This window comes from Corapipo altera, unplaced genomic scaffold, assembly GCF_003945725.1.
Source record: "Corapipo altera isolate COAL_440 unplaced genomic scaffold, ASM394572v1 162, whole genome shotgun sequence".
NCBI classification, from domain to species: domain Eukaryota; kingdom Metazoa; phylum Chordata; class Aves; order Passeriformes; family Pipridae; genus Corapipo; species Corapipo altera.
In genome coordinates this window covers 33,348-52,827 of record NW_020885091.1, presented here as the reverse complement: position 1 = coordinate 52,827, position 19,480 = coordinate 33,348, and the positions used below count along the sequence as shown (strand labels likewise).

The 19,480-nt window shown below is 57.4% G+C and overlaps 2 protein-coding genes across 2 annotated transcripts; one reads left to right on the top strand and one right to left on the bottom strand.

The window, feature by feature from the left end:
* Positions 1–571: 571 nt before the first annotated feature.
* Positions 572–17,291, bottom strand: ZMAT5 (zinc finger matrin-type 5). Its single transcript, XM_027669585.1, has 6 exons — positions 17,164–17,291; positions 11,118–11,341; positions 10,642–10,704; positions 10,124–10,204; positions 3,789–3,900; positions 572–815 (listed from the first exon to the last, which is right to left on the bottom strand). Exons 2-6 carry the CDS (start codon positions 11,242–11,244, stop codon positions 686–688), a joined length of 513 nt encoding a protein of 170 aa, XP_027525386.1. The 5' UTR covers positions 11,245–11,341; positions 17,164–17,291; the 3' UTR covers positions 572–685.
* An 84-nt stretch (positions 17,292–17,375) lies between these two features.
* On the top strand, positions 17,376–19,126 carry LOC113960173 (cytochrome b-c1 complex subunit 9). The gene is made up of 2 exons (XM_027669587.1): positions 17,376–17,564; positions 18,890–19,126. Exons 1-2 carry the CDS (start codon positions 17,424–17,426, stop codon positions 18,926–18,928), a joined length of 180 nt encoding a protein of 59 aa, XP_027525388.1. The 5' UTR covers positions 17,376–17,423; the 3' UTR covers positions 18,929–19,126.
* Positions 19,127–19,480: the final 354 nt, after the last annotated feature.

Genomic DNA, 19,480 nt, shown 5'->3' with positions numbered 1-19,480 from the left:
CTGGACAGGATCCCCCCTCACCCAGGGAAGCTGGAGTACCCACTTCCCTTGCTGAGAAAGCCAAGAGCCTCCCTTATCCACCCCTTTCCTGGTGAGGAGAGATAAGTCGGTGAAACTCTCCCTGTGGAGAAACCTTGGGATATTTTCCCTCCTTGCCCCTCGCCCCCAGCGCAGCAGGAGCAGGAGCAGGGCTGAGGGGGCTCCCCAGGTTCTTCATCAGGAGCTCCTGGACACAGGCAGCTTCACACCCGGAATTTATCAGGAACCAGCATAAGTCATAAACACCCAAGAAATTAAACATCAATTCCAAAAGCCTGGTTGCAGCTCCCTTCTCCAGCCTGGATCATGAAGCCCAGCGTGGAGCTGGACTGAGAGCGGGCAGTGCAGACAGCAGTGCTCCAAGGGGATGGATCCTGCCCTGGGAAACAGGGAATGTCTGCTCCAGGTGACAGCAGACAGCTCCTGAGCAGGGCCGGAGCTCTGGATCCACATTCCAGAGGCAGGGAGACAACCTCGGAGCAGCTGAGCCCAGGGGAGGCTGCGGGAGAGCAGGAACAGGACAGGCACAGGCTGCGAGGGAGGGGGAAGGGTTTTATTGGTATAAAAGTGCAGATAAATAACTCAGTCCCTTTCCAAGGGCACAGACAGGACTCCAGCCCCAGCCACGCTCCAGGGGTGCCCCTCCTCAGCCCCACTGCAGGGTGGGGGGCACTGGCCACCCCCCGGGCGGGGGGGCCTGCAGGGACGGGGGCAGCTCCTGCACGGGGGGCCAGCCCGGAGGGTACTGGAATGGCGCCGGTTTCTCGGGAAGAGCACTGTGAGGGGGAGATGGAAAGGGACAGGGTGAGATGGGGGGTGTCTCAGTTGGGCAGCAAGGCCAGGCTTGGGCTGGGCTTCCCTGTGCCCCCTCCAGTAGAGGAGGGGTTTGGTTATCACCAAGTGGGGATATCCCCAGCCCCCCATTCCAAATCCAGCCCCAGGCCGGCTGTGTAACCATCCCCAGCCCACCCCAGCAGCCAGTGCTCCCTAAAGCAGTGCCTGCCAGTGGAAACTCAGGTGGGAGCACCGAGGGGGGGTGAGCAGGCACAGCCCTCCCGAGGGACAGTGGCAGCAGGCACAGTCGGGTGCTGGGAGCAGGGCTGGCCCCGTCCCCTCTGCTCCCCACTCCTCCCACAGCTGAGCTGGGAGAGGAACAAACAGAACCAGCAGATGTTTCTTCCCAAGCAGCCCAAATCCCAGCCCAGCTGTGCACTTCCTAAAGGACAAGGACCCCTCGGAAATGGAGGAGCTGCCAAACCAACGGGGTGTTTTCACCCAAGGACCCTTCAGCAGAGGGAACAGGGCTCCTCCTCCTCCGCCCCTCGGCCTGGGAATCACTTTGTCCCTGCCTCTCTCCCTCAGGTTTACTGGTTGAGGCCCCTGCAAACACCACACTGGGCTGAAGTGCAAGAGCAAGAAGCATCACTTCGTCTCCAGCTTGACCCGGGCAGGTGTAAATTCATGGCAAACGTACCCTTTCCATTAATTCCTGAGTGCAGGAAGCTCATTTGTTCTCTCCCACAAGCCCTGACAGCAGCCTTGCAGCTTCTCAGGCCTCTGCCTCGGATCCTGATGAATCTTTTTAATTGTTATGCCAGGAGAAACCTAATCAAACTGTTTTACATAACTCCAGGGAGCAGCAGCACCCTCCCCTCCCTGCGGGGCTGCTGCCCTGGCCCAGAGCCAGCTCCAGGAGCGGAGTGTTTTCCAGCCAACTAACACAGGGCAAAGTCACTCGGCTGAAGGTTTATCCCCGGGATGGGGATTCTCCAGAGAATCCCCCGGCTGAGACAGGACTGTGAGGACACACAGCAGCCCCTCAGGGAAGGGGTGTTTGGTGTCACAGCCTGGCCCTGTGGCTCAGGACAAGGGAATGCTGCAGGGTGGAACAGCACAGCCATCACCTAACGAGCTGCTCCGTGAGCAGCAGCACTAATCAATAGGGAAGATGCTGCCTGGGTTCTCAATTCCCTGGGGCCTCATAAGCTACAAGTGCTATCAAAGGTTTGCCTACAGCTGGAGCTGTTGTCCCATGTGGATCCTCCAGTGTCGAGCAAGGTCAAGAGTATTTTCCTTAGAAGGTGTTAAGGGGATCCCTCCCCTTTGGCCTCTCCCAGGCTCATGAAACCTGTGGTATCTTGGAGACTTTGAGGCCTCAGACCCTCTTCTGATGGAAATCAGCAAGTTTTGTTTCTGATGGAAATCAACACTCTCTGTTTCCCTTGGAAATCAGGGTAAAAATCAATCCCACCCTGGCAGAGCTCCACTGCCAAGAGAACCATGGAATCACAGGCTGGTTGGGTGGGAAAGGACCTTAAAGCTCATCTCCTTCCACCCCTGCCACGGGCAGGAACACCTTCCACTAGCCCAGAGTGCTCCAAGCCCCAGGAACTCCCTGCAGCTCCATCCCAGCTCTCCAGAAAAAAAAGGCACAGCCTGACTTGAGAAACAGGCAGCAGGTGGAGGATTCCAAATGGCTAGGATAGGAAAAGGTGGAAGGCAGTGGGGCAGCTGGACATGGACATGGACTGTTGGTCCAGTGTGGTGCAAAGGATCCTCACATTTCAGGAACCTCGAGGGTTGCAGGGGAAAAAGGGAGCTCCTTGTCCTTAAAAGAGCTTTCAGGAGGGACATAATGGACTTCCCAGGAACCAGGAGCACAGGGACCTGCTGGAAACAGGCCCTGGCAATGCAGAACAGCTTCAGAAGGAGAATGTGGGGCTGCAGAGCACAAGGGGAGAAGAGAGGTGACAGGGACAGGCACTGGAAAGGCTGGGTAGAGGAAGGGAAGTTTAAATAGTTGGAGTTTAGCTCCCGTAGCAGATGGTTTCTGAGCCTGCAGGGACAGGAAGGCTGGGGAAAAGGCAACAACCCTGGAAATTTTGGGCATCTACGGAGGCTGCAGGGACCAAGTTCTGAAGGTCTGGACATTCCTCTGAGTATGACCCTCTGAGGAAATCCCTCTGGGAAGAGGGATGGCTATCTTCTGTAAGAGCTGATCCACCCCAAGATCCAGGAATTCACGGGCAGGACAAGCAGAATGAGCAAGTGAAGTGTAGGGGTTGGAATGTGGGTACCACTGCAAGGCCAAGGGCAGCTGAGCTGAGGGACAGAACAATCACACAGCAACAAGCCCAGACAAGCAGCAGAAGGAAGATCCTGCCCAGGCCAAACAGGGAGAGGACAGGAGCAAACAGAGAAAGAACAAAAGAGAGATTTGGCACGTGCCCAAATGTCATCCCATTAAGCCTGCGGCACAGTCAGGTGAGCCGGGAAACAGCCAGCACGGAATCCGAGTGGATACTGTGAGGAGGAGCCAGTCCAACCCTCCCCCTGGCAGGGAGAGCAGGCAGGGGTGGGGGAGCTGTCAACAGATGAGACCAGGCCCCTGCCACCAAACTCTGCATTAATAACTTGGCAGCACGCTGGCATTGTCCTTGCAGGAGTGTCTGGGCACCCTGCAGACAGCACGGAGCACCCTCGGGTGTGGCTTGTTCCCAAGGCCTGGACTGTCCCCTGGCACGCAGGGACACGTGTGGACACGTCTCTGACACGGGCAGGCAGGGCTGGATCCACACACGTGCCCCTCATGTGTGCTGGAGGGGTGTTAAATGATCGATCCCATGGAGTGGGATCTCTGATAAACCCGCACCTTCCCCCATCCCACCCCTGCTGTGGGATCCCCCCCTGCATCCTGAGGCACAGCAGCAGCAGCCAGAGCACACCCGGGTGATCCCAGACTCCTGTACCTGTTGCTCTGAGCTGCACTCAGTCTCTGGGCTCTCTTCTCCAGCCAGTCCTCGATGGTGCCAGGTGGGATATCTGCTCCCTCCTGCCGCAGCTCCTTCAGCCTCTTCTCCCCTGGTTGAGAGAGGGAGACATCAGGGAGAGCTGGATCAGAGGGAGGGGTGGGAGGCCACCAGACCCTGGTGCTGCAGTCCTTTCACTCCATTAAACCTGCTGTTCATTACCCTGCACGGTTTCCTGTGGTGGAGAGAGTATGGAACAGTGGCAGCCCCTCCTCCTCCTCTGCCCTCCTGCCATCTGACGCTTGGAGTCATCCCTGGTGACAGCTCCAGCCAGGCAGAGCCAGGGACGAGGGCTAAGCCAGCACGGTGGCACTGAGTGACATCTCCCCCCGGGGCAGATCATCCTCATCCTCGCCTCAAACAGCCTGGGCTGGCCCCAAGCCTGGAGCTGCTCCCACCTGGCAGGAGGGACTGTGCCACCTCTGCCCCATTAGGTGGGAGTGACAGGGACATGTGTCCGGGTGGCTGCAGCCCTGGCAGGCCAGGAGAGCCTGGGAGGTTCTGGGAGCAGTTACAGCCGGCACAGGGATGTCAGAGCTGCTGTCAGGGCTGGTCACGGTGCCCGCTGTGACACGTGCCCAGCCCTGCAGAGCCCGGGCAGGAGCTGCCACCAGCACAGGGACAGAGCCAGGGCACAGGGAGCCAAGGGACCAGCTCCTGCACTTGGAGCACGGAAAGCTTTGAGTGGGAAGGGACCTTAAAGCTCATTCCATCCCACCCCCTGCCATGGGCAGGGACACCTTCCACTAGCTCAGGTTGCTCCAAGCCCCGTCCAACCTGGCCTTGGACACTTCCAGGGATCCAGGGGCAGCCACAGCTTCTCTGGGCAACCTGTGCCAGGGCCTCATCACCCTCACAGGGAAGGATTCCCTCCTGACATCGAACCTAAATTCCCCCCCTTTCAGTCTGAACCCATTACTCCTTGTCTTATATTTCTCATGCAAGCTAGGAATGAGGAAGAAAAACAGTAGGAAACCTCTGCTGTCCAGTGAGGGTCCTTCCAACATTTCAACCCCTCCAGCACCCTGGGGGGGTTGTGTGGGGCAGATACCTGCACATGAACCTGTCCTGCAGACACTCTGTCCTCCCCGGGCAGGAGGGTACAGAGCCAGCGGGGCAGCCCAGTGCTCACCAGTCCCTCCCACTGGGCACAACTCCAGGGGTGCCCAGTTAGCAGAACTGCCCAGTGTCCCCAGCAGCAGGGAGGGAGCTGCCAGAGAACAGGGTCTAGCAGCAGTCCTTGACACTGTGGCTGCCACAGCCACGCTGCTGCCAGCACGACAGGCGGGGCGGGACGAGGAGCCGCTCCCAGCGATCACATCTCCAGCCTGGTGGAAACTTCCCACCTAACACCACAGGGAACGTGACCCTCGGGAAAGCAAACGCTGCTGACAACAAAAGGGAAGCAGAGGCAGCTGTGTGTCACTGCCCTCTGCCCTGCTCACCCAGCCCAGCGGGGGATCCCTGACCCCATTTAGGGATCAGCCAGCCCAGCAGAGCCAGCTGCAGCCGTGCCCCCCAGGAGCCCCCTCCACACCCACCCACCATATGTCACACGTTTAAGGAAAATATTACACCTTTCCAGACAGGGTGTGAAATTAATACTGCTTGGGCAGAGTGAAGGATCACTTCATCCTCGTGCTGGCAACCAATTATTCATCTGCCTGTTGAATATTAATAAGGATGGCAGGAATGTGCTACACAATGAGCAGCCGGAGATGGATAATTTGTCATCCAGCCTTTTCATCTGGTGCTGCTGGGAGGGTGACAATGTGCTCGGTGCCACCACAGACAGCCTGCTGTGGGCCTGATGTCCAGGTGCTGCTCTGCAACCCACTGATAAGGCTGGAGACAGGGCTGTTCCAGGCTCCTACAGCTGTTCCCAAGGATCAAAGCCCCAGCAGAACTACCTGGGGTGAGCCCAGCCACCCAGCCAGGGAGCCAGGGAGCTCTCAGTCTGGAGAGCTGGGCACTGCTCAGACTCGGGGTACCCAGGTTCAGTTCCCAGGTTAGACTTCCCTGGCAACCTTGACCACCTTACTTCCCTTTGTTCCAGGCATCTCCATCTCCTGAGCACCTGGGCACATCCCACCTTGGTAAGGGGACCAGCAGCGGCTGTGACGAGGCAGGGAAGAAAATTGTGGAGACAAACCTCTCCCACTTCTTCCTACCACTAAGATTTCCTCTTCATCCAGCTCCAGAGCCCAACACAGAACACACCATAAGCAGATGAAGCCCCTCTGTTCAGAGCAGGGAGCCTGAGCACCACATCAGGAACTGGTGGGAGTCCAGGGACTTGAGCAGCCACAACTTACAGCCCCATCCAGAAGAGTTCACTGCATGCAGTGGGACCACGCCAGGCTCACACTGGGATAAATGAGGCCCCAGGTGTCCCCCTTAGAAAGATATCCAGCTGGCTCCCTGTTATCACTGCTCTCTGAGTTACTGCTCCGGAGCATTCCGACCCTCAGGCTCAGAAATGGGCAGCATGGACAGGCAACTCTCCTGCCCTGATGCATGTCCATCAAAAAGGTCATTCTTTCATCTCATCTTCCTCTGGAGCACACACATCTCATCCAGGGACTACCAAACCCACCCTGAGATTGGAAACACCCCCTGAATGCCAACAGGTATTCCAAGAAGTAGCTCTGAAAGGCCTTTACCAGCCCTTCCTCCCCACACATGGCCAGGCTGCAGCAGGTGTGAAGGTGCTTCCCCTCCTCCTCACTGTGGTGTTTGTTTCACAATCTAATTACAGCCAATTAACAGAGTGTCTACTGGTGAAGCACCTCTAATGATGCCAGAGTGGGAGCCCACATTTACCTTCCCTTCCCATGCAACTTTTCCCAGGGGTTCTTTTCAACTCCGTCCCAGAGATGGAACCCACAGCACGGGCAGGTCACCCAGCAAAGGGATGCTCATGAAACCCTTCAGCTGCCTCCCTGGGGGGGGTGATGTGGGACCCCAAACTCCCCTAGAGCACATGAACAGCACCAGACTGTGGCTGAGAGATGAGGCTGATGAATCTCTGCACCAGGAGCAGCAGAACAAGTTACCACTCCCAGCCGACTGTGAGCTCTCCTCCCGCTCACCGCCCAGTTAAACCAGTCGGCTCCAGCCACCCCAGCAGGGTCCCTCATGTCCTTCCAATCTCATGGATACACCAGAAACACTCCCCCAGCTGTGCCCTCGCCCTCCCCTCGCAGCCCTGCCTGGCTGGAGCTCATCAGAGCCCGGGCTGGGTTGATCCCACCTGCACCACGGACACGGATTAGGGGCAGCCAATAACTCTGAGCAAGAAGATGGCAATTTGACAGTGACTTTTTCTGACATGACTCTACTTAAAATGACAGCCTGGAAGTGTCTGGCTGATGAATGATGCAGCAGGCTAATGCTTTGATGCAGGAACAGCTGGGAATATCTCTCCCTCCCTGCCGAAGGTGTAAACTGTTGCTTCTTGATGAGGCTATTCTACAGGGTGCAGAGATGCTGAAGCCAAAGTAGGCCACGCTCCAAGCTGTTCTAGAACAGGGAATCGTCCAGAAATTTTCCTACCTAACCTACAAGACTTACACAAACAACAGGGTGAACTCCCTGCATTAAAAAGGCCAAATGTTAAGGACAATGTAATGTTTCCTTTGGCTGTGATAAAAGTGCCTTGTTAGGGAGCTACCAACACCAAACACTCCGGAGACTCAGGGGCAGGTTCAATATTTACATGACAAAAAAAGTGTCATCACAGTTTAGAAAAAAAGTCAGACGAGGCTTTGCCTGCACCAGAGCTGAGGAAAGGGGGGTTAAGCAGCATTGTGGACCCACCAGGAGCCTGTTCCCTTTATCCCACCAGCCTGGTCACCTCCGGCACGGTCACACCAGGCTCTGCACAAGGTGGGGAGGCTCTGGAGCTTCCAGCCTCTCTGCTCATCTCAAACCCCCAACCACCCCCGGCTCCAAGCCTGTCAAAATCTCCCATCCGGGAAATCTCCGTGGACAGAGAGCCTGATCCAGAGCACTGCTCCAGCCCACGCTGTGGCATCCTGCTGGCTGCAGCCTGGCATGGCTCATGGCACAGAAACCCCAGGAGTGGGTGGGAATGCAAATGGGACCTTCCTGATGGAGGATCAGGGCTCCTGTGTGTGTAACACAACCTGCCACACGCGAGCCTGCCTTCAACCCAGCACCTGAGACACGGATGCCTCGGCTGCAGTGTCCCCATGTCACACCAACAGCGGCTGAGCCCTGCACCTGCTGTCCCTGGTAAGGGCTGTACCTCTCCCCCCCAACGAGTCCTGCTGGGCCTGTCCCTCCACCAAACCCCTCCAAGCTCTCTGGTCCCAGAGAGGGTCTGTGTGATGCTCTTCTCACACATAGAGTCACACACACACGAGAGGTGAGGACTGAACTGCCCAACCAGGCACCCCCCGCTCCCCGGCCAGCGCTCTTCAGGGCTAATTGGTAAATTAAATGTTTTACTCCTAACACAAATACAAGGTTTCCAAGGAATCCCTCCGGACGCGGCTCCCGGCAGCCAACCCAGCGCCCCGAGCCGGCCCGTTTGACTGCAGTCAATATTCAATAAGCAGGGTAATTGGCGGGGGAAGCTGCCCGAGCGCACAGGAGCTGCCAGCCTTCCCCGGCAGCTCCGCTCCGCTCCAAGGAGCTCCCGCTTCCCCCGCAGGCACAGCCGGCACCGACCGGGAACGCCGCAGGCTCCTGACACCCTGTGCCGCCCCCGGGGCCCGGCAGGGAGCGGGAGGGAGAGGGTTTGGGCTGGACTGGAGGCACTGCTCTCTGGGGAGGGCTGGAGCACTCCGTCCCCGCGGAGGTTTATTCAATTCCAGCGTGGATCAGAGATCGATCCAGAGTCACCCCGGGGAGTCACACACTGACTCGGCACGGAGAGCGCTGGAACAGCTCCGTGGTGCCCTCCCCGAGCTCTGCCTCCCCAGATCGGATCCCGCAGGGGGCCGGGAGAGGCTCTAACCCACACCCCCCAACATCTCGCATCTCACACACACACTTCCAACTTCAGCCTGGTTTTTCCAGACTATTGGCAGACCAACAGCTGGCTCCAGGGAGCAGGGGGGGCACGAGGGCTGCTCCAAGCTGGGCTGCACTGGGAGCAGGTCAAGGAGGACTGTGAGGCCATGTCTGAGTTCTGTGCCCAGTGCTGGGCTCCCTGTACTGGACACACTGGAGGGAATCCATCAAAGGCAAGAGACAATGGGCACAACCCAAAATACAGGAATTTCCTTAAGGAATGTCCATTTAAGTATTTAAAAAAATACACATTTTTTATTGTGAACATAGTCAAACACTGGCTCAGGTTGCCCACAGAGGCTGCAGAGTTTCCAGCCTTGGAGATATTCAAAACACAACTGGAAGTGCTCCTGAGCACCCTGCTTGAGTTCATCCTGCTTGGAGCAAGGGCAGGTTGGGACCAGATGATCTCCAGCAGAGATCTCAACCATTCCACAAGTTCTCACCATCACCTCACTCACACTCCCTGGGAGTGTCCAAGGCCAGGTTGGACGGGGCTTGGAGCAACCTGGGCTGGTGGGAGGTGTCCCTGCCCATGGCAGGGGGTGGCACTACACGGGCTTTAAGGTCCTTCCAACCCAAACCATCCCATGATTCTGGGATTTTCTCCAACCACTATGAAGAAAACAGAGCTGTCACCCCTTTTAGGGAAAAGAAGTGGTAGTCCCAGAACGAGAAAGCTCAGAAGTTCTCTGGAGACTCCCAGCAGGGAGCAGGTGCCACCCACCCTCTGCCCACACCTCAGTTCCACCAAAGCCACACGAGCAGAGGCCATTCCTGGATCCAAGACCCCCTGTCCTGTCCTCAGCACAGCCCCACAGCAGGCCAGCTCTTCCCACAGGTGGAAGCAGCAGCTCCCTGGTAGTGGCAGAGGAGTGGGGGGAAATCCAATCCATAAATTTAAGGGGAAGTGATGTACCAGTGCCCTCTGCTGCTGACAGTTTTTATTCCCTGACTGAGTAAAACCCCGAGGGTTCACAAAGCCCACTCCAGACTCTTGCTGCCAAGTGGTAACAGCACAGCCCAGCTCCAGGTTTGTGTCTGTGCCAGCAGCTCCAGAGCAGGGAGCACATGACAAACAGCAGCATTCCCGGGCTCCAGGCTCACACAGCACTGGAAGGCACGAGGGATCCGTGCTCTGCTGGCTCCCTGCAGGATCACAGCCTGCACAACCCCCCCTGCAGCAACTGCCCCTCCAAGGAGACCCCTGGACATTTCCTCTTTGGAGGACTCACCTTGAACTTGAGCACTCAGCTTCTCCAGGTCCTGCTCTGTCATGTGGGAAAATCTGCAGTTGGACCCAAAATCACACTGTCCTGGAACAAATGGGGAGATTTGGAAATTCAAATTTCAATTTCCAAATCCACTAGGTTAGATATCAGGAAAAAAATTTTCATGGAAAGGGTTGTAAAGCATTGGAATGGAGGAGTCACCACCCCTGGAAGTGTTTAAAAAACACACTTGTGGATGTGGCACTTGAAGACGTGGTTTAAGGGTGAACATGGTGGTGCTGGGTTGATGGGTGCACTTGGTGATGTTAAAGGTCTTTTCCAAACTCGGAAAAGCCACAGAGCATTGTGAGACCTGCCCACAGGAGATCCTGCCTTGGGCAGGCAAACCCAGGCTCCACTTCCATCCCCCCTCCGAGCTGGATGCTGGACACACAGGGCCAAGCCCCTCACTCCAGCCTTGGGCTGGCTCTCCAAGGAGCTGCTGGAGCTCAGGGACTTATTTGCACCTCAGAACTCCTCACCTGTCTGCAGGAACTTCCGACAGGGTTTCTTGGTTTGCTCCTCCTGCAGGATAGCGGCGGCATCTGGGGAGACAACGGCTGAGAGCAGGTGAAGACCCCGTGCCCAGCAACACCCTGCCCTGTCCCAAACAGCTCAGGAACCACAAGGAAGCACAGGAACACACAGGCAATGGTCTCACAGCCAGCTGAGCCCAAACTCAGTCTTTGCTACAGCCAGAATGCACTGCCCTGCTCTCTTCTCAGACCCTGGATGCACATTCCCACCCCATTCCTCAGGTGGCACTCACAAGGGAGACGAGTCAGAGCCTGTCTCCGTTTTGCCTCTGCAACTGCTCGACGCAACAGCATCAGGGCACACAGAGTCATCAGTGTGTATAAACCACCAGTGCTGATTTATTTTCTATTCCCACTGCCCCACCTCATCCATTCCCTCCCCAGCCCCAGGAAGGGAGTGGCAGACAGCTGGGAGCACCCACCTCGGAATAAGTCGTACCAGACTCTCTTAGCCCGGAGATGCTGCACTCCATTGAGGTGTTTCTTCCTGTTGTGCAGGTTGTCCTGGAAGGACCTGTCACAGTAGTCACAGAAGTACCTTTTCCCCATCTCTGTGCTGGCAGAGCAGCCTCAGCACGGCCTGGGAACCATCAGGCAGTTCCTCGGCACCCAGCCACGGGAACGGAGGATCCAGGATTTACAGCGCCTGCTTCCAAAGGAGGAGAACTCAAATCACTTGGGCTTGGCAGACAGAGAGAGAGCTGAGACCCAACAGTTTATATCCTTGTCCATCACAGGCTGCTGGGGCAGGATCTGCTGCCTGCACATGGGAGACAAGGCTTGGATCTGCATTTATCTCTGTCACAAAGCAGCAACAGCTCTGCTGGAAGAATTCTCCTTCCCTGTGTCCAGATCACACAAAACAGAGATCCAGAGAGCCAACAGCTCCAGGGAAGGTGCACCAGAAACCATCCAGGGTGCAAACAGGAGCTGGAGGTCCTGGGGACCTTGAACCACAATCTTCACGAGCTGCCATTTAGGAGGAAGGAAATTCCCTCGTGTCCACCTCAGCAAGGAAAGGAAGGAACTCAGCAAAGATACTTGTTTTATCCTCAAAGATAAAACAAAAGCTGGTCTCACCTGTCCTGCAGGTGGGAAGCTGCACTGCAAACACCACAGGACATAACATTGCCTTCAGCCCACCCAGACACCCCTTTTGCCCTGCACATCACGGCCTGCTCCCCTCACCCTCCCCAGCCTGTGGCACCAAGGTGCGTCTGCCTCGAGCACAGAACTAAGGTCACACCAGCCCTACAGCCAGGAAAAAAGAACCCCAGCTCCACAGCCACTGAAAACAACCTGGAGATTCCTGGTCCTTCTCCCCCAGGGAAGAGGGAAGCACATCACACATGTAGGTGTAGCCTGGAGACTCTGACGAGGAGAACTGAGGAGAGACAGGACAGAATTTGGGAGCTCCCATCCATGCTCCAGGTGAGGTCAGCCTGTGTTTTACCTTTGAGGCACCCATGCCGTGGGATATCCCTGCTGGAGGTGCCACAGACACCCTGAAGGAGCTGCAAGTTCCTTCCTGCAGGATATGAAGGCACCTGATGAAAGCCAAAGATGGATGGACTGGGAGATAAACTCCAAAAGCAACTCTCCACGTTTTGACACCTTGACAGCCGAATGCATTTAAAAAATGGCACGGGGAGCAGCGCAAGAAATAAAGATTTTCTAAATAAAACAGGGCCAGAATCAATCACAGCCTCCCAGATGATTCCTCAGGCTCTGCAGGAAGAGCAGAACTCCAGGCAATCCCTCAGAGTCCAGCGTGCCGAGCTCAGGCAGGGCTGCCAAGCCTCCTGCCATCCATCCATCCATCCATCCATCCATCCATCCATCCATCCACCCAGGCACCACACTCCCTGCTCCCCAGAACTGCTGCTTCAAAGGCAAATTGCTGGAAATCTCTGAGGCCTCAGACCACAAGTGAAGCTGCCTCCAGCTGCATTTGATGGAATACTTTTCTGATTGTTTTGAGTCGGTTTGAAAACCTCCACACTGAAGGTGAAACACTCAGAGACTCCAACGGGACTGGAAACCTCGTTGGTTTAAGGTCCTTTCCTTGGTGGGTGAGGGGTTGGACCTGCCCCAGCACCCAGAACCCCCCCGTGCCCTGGGCTGATCCCCCAGCGTGGGCAGCAGGGCAGGGGGGATTCTGCCCCTCTGCCCCCTCGGGTGAGACCCCCCTGCAGAGCTGCTCCAGCCCTGGGAACAGCACAGGGAGGACGTGGAGCTGCTGGAGAGAGTCCAGAGGAGGCCCCGGAGATGCTGCCAGGGCTGGAGCCCCTCTGCTCTGGAGCCAGGCTGGGAGAGCTGGGGGGGTTCACCTGGACAAGAGGAGGCTCCAGGGAGAGCTGAGAGCCCCTTGCAGGGCCTAAAGGGGCTCCAGGAGAGCTGGAGAGGGACTGGGGACAAGGGATGGAGGGACAGGACACAGGGAATGGCTTCCCACTGCCAGAGGGCAGGGAGAGATGGGAGATTGGGAAGGAATTGTTGGCTGTGAGGGTGGGGAGGCCCTGGCCCAGGTTGCCCAGAGAAGCTGTGGCTGCCCCTGGATCCCTGGAAGTGTCCAAGGCCAGGCTGGACGGGGTTTGGAGCAACCTGGGCTGGTGGAAGGTGTCCCTGCCCATGGCAGGGGGTGGCACTGGATGAGCTTTAAGGTCCCAACCCACCCAAACCACTCCATGATTCTCCAGGTGAAATACCTTGTTGGAGGTGGTCAAACTTGATCCACAAACCTGGCTCCTGCATGGAATTTGTAACAGCTCCGTAGGGCTTAAGGTCTGAAACTGTCCTGCTGCAGCCCAAGAAACCAAACCCAAGTTCTGTTAAATGAACAGGGATCCATAAATTCCCTCATCCTTCACTGGATCATCCCAGAGTTTTCCAGCCAGCTTTGCTGCACTGTGGTGGGGCTGCTGGAATCCAAAGGGAAAATGTCTGGCCCACTGGCAGGCTCTGCTTCTGAGTACCGAAAAATCCCTCTTTCACATCTCATTCCACAGTCTCCCAAAGTTCCTGGTGACATAAAAAGCTCCCTGTCTCAGCTCTGGCTCCTGCACTCCATCTCTGCAGAAGCAGAGATGCTGCAAACAGGGAAAACAAATGAGATTCCGCAGTGGTCCCACACAAGTTTCCAGAGCTCTCCCAGGGAATTGTGCCTGCGGAAGCCCAGCAGCAGCCAGCCTTTGAAATCAGGTTTCAAACTTTCCCTTTCATCACCCCGACAGCAATAATTGCAGAAGCTCCTTCCCCTCCTCCCCCCCCCCCCAAAAAAAAAAAAAAACCCCCACCCCCCCCCCCCCCCCCCCCAAAAAAAAAAAACAAGGCAGAAAGCTCCTACAGATTCCAGGCAGATCCCACAGCTGCCTGCTCCCAAACTCTCCAAGCAATTCCCATTGCAGGGGACGAAGGAATGAGCAAAGCAATTAGAGGAGCGTTGGATTCTCACCGAGATTGCCCCTCCAGTGATCACACCCAACACTTATTCCCATCTTTTTAAGGATTCCACTGCATGGAAATCTGGCTGGATTCTGCCAACTCTCTGCAGCACCAGCGCTCGGCGGGTCCAGAGGAATCAAAGCTGCTTCTGAGCAGCACCAGCCTATTTCCATCTCCCCAAACGGCTCCAGCCATAAACAAAGAGCATTATTCAGCTGTGAACAGAGATAGTTCCTAATTAAATCCATCTTGGCCATTATGAAATAAAGTAAATGTAGCTGCTTCCTCTCAACATCTCCAGACCCTGATTTGCAACTGAATTGAGGAGCTGAGACCCCCGGACCCTCCACAGCCACAAACACTCCCAGACAGGCTCTGGGCCAGCTGGAAAGAGTCCCTGAACAAATGCAAGCACAAAAAACCCCACAGGGGCTTTGCCTTGTATAAAAGTGTAACACAGCTCCTCTGCTGTGCCTCCTGGAGCACTGAGGCACCTCCCAGGTGTGGCACAGCCAGTGAGGGGCTTGGGACCACTCCAACCAAGATCTCCCGTGCACCATCCCACACTGTCCCTTCTCCAGCTGCTGCCAAAACACTCCACGTTGCTCTGTGCCAGCTACAGATTTTATCCAGGACTCTTGGGGGGTGTCTCACCGGGCAGGGGGAGGAAGGTGACCCTGAAATGGGCACACACGGACTCGTCTGGGCCTGGGTGGAACCCCAAGAGCTGCTGCTGGGCTCTGACCTCAATTTCCTGCCTTCTCACAGCCCAGGCCTGGGGCCATTCCAGCCACTTTGGATATCCAGGCAGATGTGAAGTTAATTAAACCCAAGTGTCAAGCTTATGACACTCAGCTGCCAATTTAAATGGGCTCAGATCTGCAGGGAGCCTTGGGCTGGCAGCAGAGTCTGCTGGCACCTTCCAGTGACAGAGGGACAGGTCCTGCTTTCCATTTACCTGGAGTAAATCATGGAATCATGGAATGCTTTGGGTGGGAAGGGACCTTAAAGCCCATCCCATCCCACCCCCTGCCATGGGCAGGGACACCTCCCACCAGCCCAAGCTGCTCCAAGCCCCGTCCAACCTGGCCTTGGACACTTCCAGGGATCCAGAGGCAGCCACAGCTTCTCTGGGAATTCAAGCCCAGCCCTTCCCCACCTCACAGGGAACAATTCCTTCCCAATATCCCACCTAACCCTGCCCTCTGGCAGTGGGAAGCCATTCCCCCTTGTCCAGGTGGAATCTTCATGGAATGGGTTGGGTTGGAAGGCACCTCAAAGCTCATCTCATTCCACCCCCTTCCATGGGCAGGGACACCTTCCTCTGGAAATCCAGGGCTCGATTTGGGATCAACACCAGTCTGACCATACACAAACCTGCCCGGTGGCAGCAACTCACAGGCTGTTGGGGAGATTTGTCTGAGATAATCCTGAGCAGTTACATTTGAAAAATAACAACTGAGCTTTTCCAACCTCTGCTCTGTGAGCAGGGACAGCAGCCAGGGAACAGCTGGAGCTGTGTCAGGGCAGGCTCAGGTTGGATCTCAGGCAAAGCTTCTTCCCCCAGAGGCTGTTTGGGCACTGCCCAGGCTCCCCAGGGCAGTGGGCACAGCCCCAAGGCTGCCAGAGCTCCAGGAGGGTTTGGACAATGCTCTGAGGGACGGGGTGGGACTGTTGGGTGTCTGTGCAGGGCCAGGAGTTGGACTGGATGATCCTCTAGGGTCCCTCCCAGCTCAGGATATTCTGTAATTCCAAAGGTATAACACCACACACAGAGCACAGGAATGTGTCAGGCACATTCCAGGCTTCCAGCACGAGCAGAGGCTTTTCCCTAACCCAGAAAAAATCCCACAGATCCCCACAGTCACTGCATGAGAGAACCAAACATAAATAAAACAGGAGAAGTGACTCTGCAGCCAGACCTTGTGCTATTTCTGAGTGGGTGAGACAAACAAAACGACAGAGCAGAGTCACTTGAGGGTCTGCTCTGGAATTTCGTGTAGATGCTCATTTAACAACAACCCTGAGGGGGAACAGCTTCAATTTTAGGATTCCTGAGTCCCCAGTGTCTGTCCTGCTTTCCTAACCCCAAATTTGCCTCCCTGTCCCATCTGTGCTGGAGCCACCCTGGGACCCCTCTGCCCTTACTGAGGTTAAACAGAGAAAAACACGAGGAGAAGGTGGCAAAAGGGAATGTTCCCACTTCTGTTCTGCCACATGGGGCCACATCTCACTGTTCCCGAGGCCTCTGGAGCTTGAGGGTCCTCTGGCACAGAGCAGCTGTGGCTGCCCCTGGATCCCTGGAAGTGTCCAAGGTCAGGTTGGACGGGGCTTGGAGCAACCTGGGCTAGTGGGAGGTGTCCCTGCCCATGGCAGGGGGTGGGAATGAGATGGGCTTTAAGGTCCCTTCCCACACAAATCATCCCATAATTCCATGATTTATGAGGTGCACACCACTCTCCCTCTCACCCCACACTGTCACCGGCCACCCTCCACACCCCCAAACTGCCAGAAAACACCCCAACTGCCCCCCCTCTGCCAGGGGTGAGCAGAGGGCAGTGACCACAACCCCTTCGTGTCCCTGTCACCCCTGGAGGGCACCCCGGCAGGGCAGGGGTGACTCTGCCCCCTCAGCCCCCTGGCCCCAGCCCGGTCTGGGTCCCCCCACAGCCGTGGCCGGGCTGGTTTCAAGGCACAAAGCCGGACCTAAACCCTCGGGCTGCCCGGCGGGGCCGCTGAGGAGAAGGGGGGCGGGACGGGGCCGAGCGGGACCCCCCTCACAGCGACCCCTCACGGGGCCCTCACAGAGAGAGAGCCCTCACAGGGACCCGTCACGGACCCATTACAGGGATCCCTCACAGAGAGCCCTCACACAGCCCCCTCACCGCGACCCCTTACACGGAGCCCTTACAGGGATCCCTGGATCCCTCACAGGGCCCCCTCACACGGCTCCCTCACAGCGACCGCTTACGCAGAGCCCTCACAGAGTCCCCCGCCCCGCTCCCCAAGGCCCCGCTCACGCACCTCCAGCCGGGCCAGGGCCGCACCGCCTACATCTCCCACAACGCCCCGCGCGCGCCCCGAGCACACCGCCCTGCACTCCCGGCACTGCCTACAACTCCCACAATGCCCCGCGCGTCTCGCACCCCCGCGCTCAGCGCTCACACGGCACCGCCTACAACTCCCACAATGCCCCGCGCGCACGCAGAGCACTGCGCCCCTCTCTCCCAGCACCGCCTACACCCCTCATCAACCCCCGCGCAGCCGCGGTGCGCGCGGCCAAGATGGCGCTGCTGCGGCAGGTGTACGGGGCGCTGTTCCGCCGCACCTCCACCTTCGCGCTGTCCGTCGTGCTGGGCGCCGTCCTGTTCGAGCGCGCCTTCGACCAGGGCGCCGACGCGCTCTTCGAGCAGCTCAACGAGGGGGTAAGGCGGGGGGAGAGGCCGGGAGAGGCCCCCGGCGCGCGGGCCCGCGCTGAAGGTCAGGCCGGCCCCAGTGCGCCCCGCCCGGGGCAGGCCTCGGGCCGTTCCTAAACTGTCCCGGGCCGTTCCTAAACTGTTCCTAACGTGTCCCTGGGCCATTCCTAAACTGTCCCCGGCCGTTCCTAAACTGTTCCTAACGTGTCCCTGGGCCATTCCTAAGCTGTCCCCGGCCGTTCCTAAACTGTTCCTAACGTGTCCCTGGGCCGTTCCTAAACTGTCCCGGGCCGTCCCCAAGCTGTCCCTAAGCCGCTGTCCCCGCGGTGTGGCCCCAGCCCGGGGGGCTCCACGGCTCTCGTGGCACTCGGTGGTCGCGGCTTCGGGCTGTCCTTGGGCTCCCCCGGCTGCGGAGCCGCTGGAAGGGCCGTGGGAGGCGGTGGGAGCGGGAGAAGGAGAAGGAGCTGCTTCTGTGCTCTGCGTGCCCCCGGCTCGGCCCAGCGGCCCCGGGCACAGGGAGGGCGTGGGCGCTGCCCGGATGTGCACCAGAGTCCCGGGGTGAGCTGCGGTGAGAGGGATCAGGTCGTCCTTGTGTTCCCAAGCACGGCTGTGATGGGATAACGACTGCTGGGCACAGGGTCACGTGCAGGGGACAAACAGAGGCTTCCTGTTCCCCTGGGGAAAAGAAGGATCCAGGGAGAGCTGAGAGCCCCTTGTAGGGCCTAAAGGGGCTCCAGGAGAGCTGGAGAGGGACTGGGGACAAGGGATGGAGGAACAGGACACAGGGAATGGCTTCCCACTGCCAGAGGGCAGGGAGAGATGGGAGATTGGGAAGGAATTGCTGGCTGTGAGGGTGGGGAGGCCCTGGCCCAGGTTTCCCAGAGAAGCTGTGGCTGCCCCTGGATCCCTGGAAGTGTCCAAGGCCAGGCTGGACAGGGCTTGGAGCAACCTGGGCTAGTGGAAGGTGTCCCTGCCCATGGCAGGGGGTGGCACTGGGTGGGCTTTAAGGTCCCAACCCAAACCATTCCAGGATTCTGTGACTAGGATTGTTCTGTTCCCATGCCTCCAGGAGCAGAACTGCCCTCTCTGGTCTGGGTGGGAATTCAAGGCAGGGTGACTGGGATACTCCAATCCAGAGCAGGGGGAAGGGGATGTTCTGCAGCTTCCTCCCTGTCCAGACTAAAAGCCAGGAGCCCCCTGTGACCCTCACATCCAGTCCAGGGCTCCCTCACCACCTCCCCAGGCAGGATGACTATAAAACATAAACTCTAAAATAGCATTTTAGGGTGAAATGTCATCCCAGCACCTCTGAAAAGCCTTTGTTTTGCACCCAGAAACTGTGGAAACACATCAAGCACAAGTATGAGAACTGAGCAGCTCAGCAGCAGGAGCCAGGAAGGAGCAGGGAAGGATTTTGCCTCCTGAAACTGGGAATGGATTCCTGATGGAACAACTCCAAACCAGAGTGTATCAGCCCCCCTCTGAGCTGATGTGAGGCAGGATGGACTTGGGGGTGCTGCTGCTGTTCTCGGCTCACGATGTTCAAATAAAACTCTGGTCCTTGTCTCGTGTGTGTGTGTTCACCTCACCCATCCTTTGGCTTCCTTGGGGCTCCTCCTTCTCCAGGAGATGGAGAGTGGTTCAGTGCAGCCCCACTCCTTAGTTCCAAGGCATTGGAAGGAATCACAACCTCCTAAAAATGGTTGGAAAGGCTTGGAAGCACTTAGAGAGCTGTGGTTTAGTGACAACCGTTGGCCTCTGCCTGAGGAGAACCTGGAGAGGGAGGAGCAGCTCTTGTCTTTCTTCTGGCCTGTTCACAGAGAAGGGGCTTAAAATCATTTACATCATCTTTGGTAGGTCCTGTACAGGGTTGGGGGAGGTTCCTGGCCCCTCTCCCTGCCCTAACAGTGGTAAATCTGCCCGGC